Source organism: Rhodamnia argentea, chromosome 4 (assembly GCF_020921035.1).
Source record: "Rhodamnia argentea isolate NSW1041297 chromosome 4, ASM2092103v1, whole genome shotgun sequence".
Lineage (NCBI taxonomy): Eukaryota > Viridiplantae > Streptophyta > Magnoliopsida > Myrtales > Myrtaceae > Rhodamnia > Rhodamnia argentea.
In genome coordinates this window covers 3,342,114-3,352,857 of record NC_063153.1, presented here as the reverse complement: position 1 = coordinate 3,352,857, position 10,744 = coordinate 3,342,114, and the positions used below count along the sequence as shown (strand labels likewise).

General features: G+C 41.7%; 1 protein-coding gene across 1 annotated transcript; it reads left to right on the top strand.

Moving 5' to 3' along the window:
- The first annotated feature begins 1,581 nt into the window (after nucleotides 1-1,581).
- LOC125314640 lies at nucleotides 1,582-4,241 on the top strand. Its single transcript, XM_048277472.1, has 4 exons — nucleotides 1,582-2,299; nucleotides 2,524-2,773; nucleotides 3,182-3,875; nucleotides 3,993-4,241. The coding sequence occupies exons 1-4, from the start codon at nucleotides 1,582-1,584 to the stop codon at nucleotides 4,239-4,241; spliced, it is 1,911 nt and encodes a 636-aa protein (XP_048133429.1).
- The last annotated feature ends 6,503 nt before the right edge of the window (nucleotides 4,242-10,744 follow it).

Genomic DNA, 10,744 nt, shown 5'->3' with positions numbered 1-10,744 from the left:
GGGACTTCTAATCTAGTGCGGTATGTCCAAATGTACCAGGCGAGGATGAACAAATACGCAACTAATGGACCCACGATAGTTCAAACCTTCCAGGCTAGTTTGAAGGATGTGGCTATCGGGTGGTACACGGACTATAAGATCTATAGTATGGAAGACCGGGAGAAGGCGGCCAACGAATTTGTCCGACACTTCGGTTTCAACATTGACGTCGTCATCACTAGAGAAGATCTAGAGCAATCAGAAATCAAGAAGGGTGAAACGATTAAGCAATATGCCGGTAGATGGAGGAATGTGGCATCCCGGTTGAAACCAGTGCCACCCGAACGCGAGCTCATGAGATTATTTGTCTCCACCCTTCCCCAAGCGGTTCAATCTCGTGTTCTTGGAACTGCTACAACATCATTCAGCCATCTCATTTCAATGGGTGAGGAGGTGGAAAATGGCCTAAAGAAGGGGTGGTACGGCGATACTAGCACGAGTAATAAGCGGTTCACGGTCAAGAAAGACAAGGAGTCTGCTCCCCAGGTTAACATGACCTATGCGCAGAAACCCACTGCTCGGACATCGGCGATGCAAATCCACGACCGACAGCAAGCCAACTTTAATGTACGACAGCGGAGGGGGAACGCACATCCGCCCCGACAATTTACACCTCTACCCGGAACTCTCTCCCGGGTTATGGCCGTCTTGCGTAAAAAGGATTTGCTGTCAACCGAGCCCATGTGACCAAATTATACGAGCTATGCAAAGTATGACCCAACCAAGAACTGCGACTATCATCGAGGTGAGCCGGGGCACAACACGGATAGTTGTAACGTTCTTAGGAATCGAATCCAAGACTTGCTCGAATCTGGAGCATTTTCCTTCCAAAGTAACCCTCAACCGAACATTCAAAATAACCCTTTGCCCGATCACTCGGGCAAGGTGAATGCCATATTTAATGCCAAGCCCGGACGGATAGATGCTTTAAAAGTCCAGGTGACGAATATTTTTAATGCCCTGGTTAGAACCGGCTATTATCGGGGTGGGGAAACGGTATCATTCAACCAGTTGAGGGAGAGAATTTCAAGTTTGATCAAAGACGGATTGATAGTCTAGACAAATCAGATAGTAGTGATAGCTATAGTATCACAAATCATTATTGATTGGGATCAAGAGTTTGCCGCCTTGACCATGTCCCAGTCTAAACATTCTTGAGAGATCAAAGTAGGAAGGGACAACGTGGCTGATCCGATTAAGGATGATCTAGAACTAGCCGATATGCCTCCACTCGAAGATGCGTTTGATGATGAGCTCGAGATTGTGATACCCGAGACTCTTACGATCACCTCGCCCCAGCCGTTTCCTTATAAAGATGATAAGGCGGTTCCTTAGTCCTATGACCTTGCCTTGATAACCAAGTGTGGGCGTACTTACAATGGTGATCGGTCGGCCAAACAGGTTCTTGAGAAGGATGCAAAGGAGTTTCTAGCTGTTATCAAGGCGAGTGAGTACAGCATTGTCGATCGATTCTGAAAGTTACCAACCCAGGTCTCCCTGCTCGAGCTCTTACAATCATCCGAAAAGCATCGGGATTCCTTGATGAAGGTATTGGGTCAGATTCATGTACACGAGAACATCGATCCGGATAAGCTGGAGAATTTTATCGGGGCTGTTCTTCTAAAGGACCAGGTTGCATTTGCTGATGATGAGATTCCTACCGAGGGACGAGGCCACAACAAGGCTTTGCACATAACGGTGAAGCACAAGCAAACCTATATAGCTCGAGTACTCATTGACAATGGGTCGGCGCTAAACATTTGCCCGCTAGCCACACTGAATCACCTTGGAATTGATCTCGCCGAAATGCAGTCTGCTAAGACTTCAGTCAAATCATTTGATGGTATGAAGAAGAATGTAATGGGGCAGATTAATATTGAGATTCAGATCGGACCATCTTTGTTCGATGTCTTGTTTCGGGTGTTGGACATCCCATCTGCATTCAATCTCTTGCTAAGATTTCCATGGATTCATAACGCTGGTGCCGTGCCATCAAGTCTTCATCAGAAAATCAAATTTGTGGTTAAGCGGAAATTGGTTATCATCCATGGTGAGGAAGATCACCGGATTTTTAACGAGACGGTTATCCCCTACATCGAGCCAGCTCATAATGAGGAAGATTCTTACCATGCTTTTGAGCTTGTGCAGACCATTCATGCGTCACCGGAAAGTCCTTTACCTGTTCCTGAAATGTCAACCGCCTCTCTTATGGTAGCTAAGGTAATGATCGGCAATGGTTTTGAGCCTGACAAGGGTTTAGGTCGGTATGGCTAAGGGATCCGCAACCCAATTAAACTCAGAGGCCGGTCCCATACGGCTGGTTTGGGATACCGAGGACATGGCCGTTACGGGCATAGCATGCGACGTGCGATGGGCCGCGGTAGGCTGGAATGCGATCTTTTACCGCCACCTATGTACACCACTTTCCGATCAGCTGAGTGGTCGATGGTTATAATGAGATCACTCAATCTGAAGTTGATCTAGGAATTGTATTCCCTAACTCGCCGAAGGGCCAAGATCTTTGTGCCGAGGTGATGAACCCGGATGACAATGAAATTGATGTTGGCGTCCTTGATCTTGTTGGATGGTTCGATGAATTGACTATTGCTGCCGTATTTGAGGATCCCATACAAGTTCATGGAGCACTTGAAAAGGAGCCTTACATGGTGCCTAGACCCCCGAGGCCATCCGTCAATGCCATATTCGACGATCTACTGGAGGGTTTAGATTCGAAGTAACATCTTTACATTTATGCAATCCCTCGCGTGGGATTCTCTAGTTTTTTAGGAGTCTTAGTTGTGTCACTTTCTCGGGATTTTCATTCCAGTTCTATGTTGCACTTTTCAATTTTCCTTCCAATAAGATGTACTGCATTGATTTCATTATCAATAAAATTACAGATGTTCTTCATTAAATTCTTTGAATATTGTCGAAGTATCCTCAAACCAATCCAATGACGATAACTAGCGATCAAACAATCTGTTATCTATGGTAAGCACCGAGGATTGGGCTTCGTCAAGAATTCTCGTCCCGAGGTCTTCGAAAATAAAAATTCGTCAAAGGAGACACTCAATTTTTCAAAAAAAATGAACGAATGATTAAACCCTATTTGTCCTTCCGATTTTGCTACTTTATGTTTCAGGGGTAAATACGAGGAAGGAAATCCAATGGATTTAGAAATATATGACCTAGATGAATCTAGTCCGGACTATGAGGAAATTCGTCGGGATTTTGAACGGCACGAGGAGGCTAAGCCCTTGACTGGTGAAGAATCTATCTCGATCAACCTAGGCGATGCAGAAAACCCTAGAGAAGTTAAGATCGAGGCAAACCTTCCTAAAGACGTAGCTGAACGTCTGACCAAGCTCTTGAGGGATTACCGGGACATCTTCGCCTGGTCTTATGCAGATATGCCCGGTCTTGATCGATCAATTGTTGAACACTATTTACTAACCGATCCTTCGATCGAGCCCATAAAGCAAAGGACGCAGAGAGCTAAACCAGAATTGGCACAGAAGATTAAAGAAGAAGTTATAAAACTTCTTGACGTGGGATTTATTGAGACTACTGAATGCTCTGACCGAATTGCTAACATAGTTCCATTACTAAAAAAAGACGGTCGGGTTCGGGTCTATGGCGATTACCGAGACTTGAATAAGGCTAGTCCTAAAGATGATTTCCCGCTCCCACACATTGATGTAGTCGTTGACGATGCAACTGGGTTTGAGCAATTTTCATTTATGGATGGTTTCTCTAGATACAATCAGATTCCGATGAACATTAATGATAAGTTGAAATCCACATTCACTACACCATGGGGATTGTTCCATTACAAGGTGATGCCCTTTGGTCTCAAAAATGCCGGAGCTACGTACCAACGGGCTATGGTCACTTTATTCCATGACATGATGCATAATGAGATCGAAGTTTATGTTGATGATATGATTGCAAAGACAAGGCATGGGGAAGATCGCGTTGAAACCTTGACAAAGCTGTTCGAAAGACTACGGAAGTTCAAGTTGCGGCTCAACCCAGCCAAATGTATTTTTGGCACTAGCTCGGGCAAGCTGCTTGGATTTATTGTAAGTAGTAGAGGTATCGAGATCGATCCATCCAAGGTGAAGGCCATCTGCGAACTCAAGCTACCGACAATGGTTAAGGAAGTTCGCGGCCTCATGGGTAGGCTAAACTATATTGCTTGATTCATTTCTCAATTATCTAAAATCGCTAAGCCGTTTCTCAAGTTTTTAAAAAAGAATGCGCTAGTCAATTGGGATAGCGAGTGTAATGAGGCTTTTGAAAAGCTAAAGCAACATCTCATGAATCCCCCCATACTTGTTCCGCCAACGCCGGGGCAGCCTTTGATCCTTTACCTTACTATCAATAGCGAATCCTTGGGTGCGATGCTAGCTCAAGTAAGTCGCGAGGATGGGAAAGAACAAGCTATTTACTATCCGAGTAAGAAATTCACGGCTTCTGAGATGAATTATTCTGAGGCTGAAAAGACATGCACGGCATTAGTCCGGGTGCTACACGGACTTCGGTAATATACTTTGCATTATCAGATACTCCCGGTGACGGAATGCGATCCTATTAAGTACCCGTTGAATCAACTTGCCTTGATTGGCAGACTTGCCAAATGGAAAATCCTCATTTATGAATTTGATGTTCGGTATTTATCCCAAAAATCAATCAAGGGACAGGCTGTAGCTGATGTCCTAGCGAAAAGTCAGGGGCGGGACGATGACACCTTTCATCCCGAGGATCGAATCATGTCGGTAGATGATTATATTTGGACCATGTATTTTGACGGAGCTGTAAATTTATCTAGATCATGCATTGGAGCGGTTCTAATATCCCCTAGTGGCCAGCATTATCCTATGGCAGCAAAGTTGGTATTTCCTTGCACAAATAACATAACAGAATACGAAGAGTGCATTCTTGGCTTGCAGGCAGCGATCGAAATGGGTATAACCCGCCTCAAAGTATTTGGAGATTCCACTTTAATTATCCTCTAGACTGTCGGAAAATGGAAAACATGGGATGCTAAGTTGCTACCCTACCATGAGTATCTAGTTGAGTTGGTGGAGGAATTTGTTGATATCTCATTCGAGTATTTATCCAGAACTTACAATCGGTTCGCTGATGCATTAGCTACCTTGTCTTCAATGTTGCAAGTTACTGATGGAATTGAGATTGAGCTACTAAGGATCGAGGTATTGAAAAAATCAGCATATTGTATGGACGTAATCGATGAACCCGACCACAAGTCGTGGTATCATGATATTAAAACTTACATTCAAAAGCAAGAATTTCTCGAGAGAAGTACCACATCCGATCAAAGGTACATAAAGAAAATGGCTTTGAAGTTCTTTTTGAGCGGAGAGAGTTTGTATAAACGATCATTTGATTCTGTCCTTCCGAGGTGCATTGACTCTACCGAAGTAGTTCGTCTAATGATGGAGGTACATGAAGGGATATGTGGTCTACATATGAATGGCCATATATTAGCTAAGAAGATCATGAGGTTGGGCTATTATTGGCTTACCCTAGAGAGTGATTGTATTCAATATGTTCGGAGCTGTCACAAGTGCCAGATTCATGGTGACAAGATCAATGTTCCTCCGAATGAGTTACATCGGTTTTCCGAGCCATGGCCATTTTCTATGTGGGGCATTGATATAATCGGCCCTATTAATCCTAACGCATCTAATGGACATCGCTTCATCTTGGTGGCAATTGACTATTTTTCAAAATGGATCGAAGCCGCATCATATTTGGCGATCACGGCGGGGAATGTGGTGAAGTTCATCCGTCGAGACATCATTACAAGATACGGCTCACCCGATACCATAATCACCGATAATGGCTCGAACTTGAACAACAAGATGGTCGATGAACTGCTCAGGAAATTCAAGATCAAGCATCCGAACTCTTCTATATACCGTCCTCGGATGAATGGAGCGGTGGAAGCAGCTAATAAGAACATCAAGCAGATATTGGCCAAGACGGCTGAAAATTATCGTGATTGGCATGAGAGGTTGCCATTTGCACTTATGGCGTACCGAACTTCAATCCGGACTTCTACTGGGGCAACCCCGTATTCTCTTGTGTATGGAATGGAAGCAGTATTACCGGTTGAAGTGGAGATTCCTTCCTTGCGTATATTATCTCAAGTCAAGTTGGCTGAAGCAGATTGGATCCAACAAAGGATGGACCAACCGAACCCGATTGACGAGAAGCGGCTTAGAGCTTTATGTCATGGCCAATGCTACCAGCAGAGGGTTGCCAAATCCTTTAATAAGAAAGTTCGACCTCGACATTTTCGGACGGGAGACCTTGTTTTGCGAAAGTCGTTACCCATTGTTCCACTTCCCGGAGGAAAGTTTGCTCCAAATTATGGTAGCCCATACATTGTGAAGAAAGTTCTCCCGGGTAGTGCTTTAATCCTAGCAGAAATGGATGGTCGTGTTTTCACCAATCCAATCAATTCTGATGCTGTAAAGAAGTATTATGCTTGATTTGCTCTGACAATTGGGTTAAGTCATAATCCATTTGATGTTTACTTATGGATTGCTTGTACTTGTTTGTCTCCTTGTTTCTATTTACATTACTAATCTTCACTGTGAAATGGTTTCAATTAGGAAGTCCCTACGATTCCCTTGAACTGATCATTTTGAATAAGGAACATCGGGATGACGAAAGGCAAGCCATTTCCTATACACGTCCATATCGTAATTCCTAGTGAGAAATATGAGATTTCCACACTTACAAGGTAAAAGGGTTATATCGCGAAAAGTATGACGACCAAGATGATATGAGGTATTCATTTTCTCTATCCAAACACTACAAGTTATCATTTGCTAAACCCCTTTGAACGGTAGTTTCATTTCATACCCCGATCGGGAATAACCTCACATTGGGGCAATTCATGAAAAGTTCAGAGAATGACTAGAATTTTTTTGTCTTCACTTGCATCAATCTTCAAGTGTATTTATTACATGAGAGTTCTATGTTAGTTCAAGTGCTTTAGACATGACGAAGAGCATTTCCTCCATGTACCATACACACTTAATCCATTGCTTAACCCAATTTGAGCGGTGAATTCATTTCTTATAACCCGATCATCCGACAAATGAGCAAAGTGCCTTGGGGCAAGGTGAAACTCAAAAAGATCTATCGGCAAAATATGCAGAAGATTCAGATGAGACCTCCCCTTCGTTTAAAAAAAAAAGAAATAAAAAAAAAGCCCAAAAGAAAACGGGAATAGGGGGAAGAAAAGCAAAGGCTCGCTATGTAGAAAATTTGGGGCATCCGAAAAATTCTGTGCACCCAAAAGAAGGGAAAAACAAATGTAGCACGAAAGAAAAGGCCCGCTCCCATAAAAAAAAAAGTGAATCTTTGGATGGAAGGAGGGCTCAACTGGATTGGCTCACAATATGTTCCTCATGGATAGTCATTTTTGATGCGGATCGAGAGAAATTGCTCGCTCGGAGCGACATCCATGCTTAAAAGCGACAAGGATGGATGATCACCAATCTTATCTTCACTTTCCTTTTTTTGTAAACAGGCCTTTCATTTCTAACCTACCCCAAACCTACGTTACAACCCTTACCGAAGTCTCTTTAGATTAGGGCACTTGGGTTAACATAAGATTTCAAATGCTTATAAATATCGCTCGAAGAAGTGTGAGCAAAGTCATTTTATCACATTATGCGGGGTTCCCGACTTGTAAACCCGATGCAGATGATGAAGATCTCATTTCACTTCTAAGCCTTATGACTCTTATGATTCCCTTTTGATCAACCTTTGACCAACCCTAAATTACAGTCCTTGCTAAAGACCGCATGGATTGGTCCGGTCATACTAATTGCGAGAATACCTAGACCCTTGTCGAGTGTGATGATGACGATTTTGAGTGTTTCTCACGCCCGCATTAATGGTCAAGGTTTCAAAAGCCTTTTCATGAGAGTGAGTGAAAAGTCCTTTCTGACTGAAGGTTCCTCATTCAACTTAATCAAATTTATCAAAAGGATCGACATGATTTCCTCACCGATAAACTCTCCAATGGAAGCTTGGTAACGCAAACAAGTTTTGACTTAGGATATTGTATTTTTGTTATGAACACAATTATTTGCAGCTTTATTTTAAGTGAATGAATAGGTATGACACAATCGGCTTAGCCATTCTCCTTAACCATTGCTCAGAACAATCTAGGTAAGTTTTATGAATCATTTTCCAAATTGACCTTGGTTGTCATTTTAATCCCTATGTATGTTCATGCTGATAAGGTCCATGCGACATACCTATCTTATGTTTACGCCGATAAGGTACACGTGACATATTCCTTTTGTGTGCATACTAATAAGGTTTGTATCACACTCTTTTTGTGAATCGTCTTGGCAAGTTTCAGGCGTCACATCATCTTTTGCATTCATACGGAGAGACCTGCTAAAACGGAGAAGGTCACAAGAAACATTTTACCAACTCATGATGACCCGCTAAAATGGAGGTGGTCTCAAGAGACATTTTCAGCTGATACGTGACCCGCTTAAATGGAGGAGGTCGCGAGAAGTGTTTTACCAACTCATGGTGGCTCACTAAAACAATGGCAGCCCCAAGAGACAAGATGGTACAGCTTGAACCATAACTCAAGCACATTTCTTCATTACGGATCTTGCGTCGTCTCGCATCAGAAAAAGTTTCTGGTAACAGATGGGCCTAGTACCTTGAGATCCTCGCATCAGAAGCTTGGAAATCGGGGGAGTTGTCGACTTATGACGTATCCGGTAAAACAGGTATTCTCATATGCGATCCATATGCAAGCTTCTCTAATATGGAAAAAGTGAAGCTCTGGCGTATGTTATTTACTGATGTGCACATCATGCATGATTTCCTTTTGGACCAAAAATTGGATTAGAACTCCCACACAAAAAAAAACAACAAAAAAATCGTCATCAAAATTTAGGTTTCAATTTTTTCTTTGAGCAAAACCTCTGCGAGCCTCCACTCAAAGAGGGGCAGCTGTTGACACCTAAATTTTGACTGATCTTGTTAGTCATTTATTTTTAAAATAAAAAATAAAAAAATAAAAAAATAGGAATTAAACTTTAGTTCCTACCAAAAATAATTAATTCAGTTTTCATATCATGCATCAGATCGGCGGTAGATGGGCATAATTGAATTTTTTTTAGCTCGAGTTGGATCTAATGGATGCAAGTAGTTCGGACCGACACCGAGGACTCATTATAGACAGATGCTCGTTTTCTTTGCTAGTAGAGGTACATGGTTGAGCAAAACTTAAATTCCTTAAAAAAATTGTTGGAGATTAAATGCCTTAGATAATGAATTTAGCATCTCTAATAGCACATCTAAAGTCCTCCGCTGATTCCAAAATCCACCATGACTAGCAGTATTTTTATTTATTATTATTCAAGGGGATCAAGATTATCTTTTCATACGTACATGGATTGACATCATTAAGTTTGGGGGGTTGGTGAGAATATAATCTGTAAGATTTTTAATTGTGAGAGTATATTCTTCTTTTTAAAGAGGCAAGACTATATTTCAAAGAGGGATTACACTGCACGGAATTGGAAGGGAATCGTACGTTAAGATTCAATTTTTATCTTGGAGTCCAATCTTCTCATGCCTATAAAAGAAGTAGGTTGACACATTCAAGAGGGGGTGGTAAAAAAAAATTCTGCTCATACACAGAAATACTCGTGAGAAATAGAGGGAGAGGGGGAGAAAACTTGTGGAACACACGTGAGTCTTGAGGAAAAAAGTTCACGCTCGATTTGCTCGCTGTTCAACCGATCTACTGCTGTTCAGTGCCGACGAAGGAGTGAATTGGCTGCTGCGAATTCATTCCATCAAGTCCCCTTAGGTGCGCAACGTTCCTTAGCCGATCCACCTAAAAGTTCGAGCTTGATATTTGAGTTTCCTGCAAAGTTCGATTAACAAAGCCGATATTTGGTTCAAGGTAAAAATTTTCTATGTTGAATATTTGCTTGCTCAATGGGTTGACTTGCATACTTCACTGAGTGTTCTTGCATATCTTGATGCATCATGGGATTATTGCCTATCTTGGATCGTTTATTCTGGGATAAAAGGAAAAACTTCTGTTTTAGATTCAATCTTGCTTGATTGCTTACAGGAGATTAATTTGAGTTTTGGTTCAAGAACCTCGGCACGGTCCCTCATATTCTAGCAAAGTTTGAAGTTTGAGAATGGAACTTTACTTGTCTCAAATTGATAATTGAATTCTCATGAAATTGTCAATCTTAATTAACTTGTGAATTAGCTTACATGTTCCAAAAGTTAACTGGATATTCGTGTGCTTGAAAGTCAAGATTGTTTTTTTTTTTATCAAGTTGGATAGATTTGGAAGAATCAGAATTTTGGATTAATTTTTGGTACATATGCCCCCTTTTGGCCAAACTATACATACGGGTGAGTCTTGTGTGGTAATTTTCTATTGCCCTGAGTTGCGTTGATCCATTGCTCATTTGATCTCTATGTTATGTATGGGAATTCAAATTTAATTGAGTAGTATCGAATCTCAACGGATAGCTCTTTTAATTCATATAATTATCATTAACAGTTAAATTGGTCGGGATATTTATCCGATATGCGTCCTATCTTATCTCTTGCAATTTTATCTGAATATATTTGACTTGATGTGAGATTTGATAATTATCTA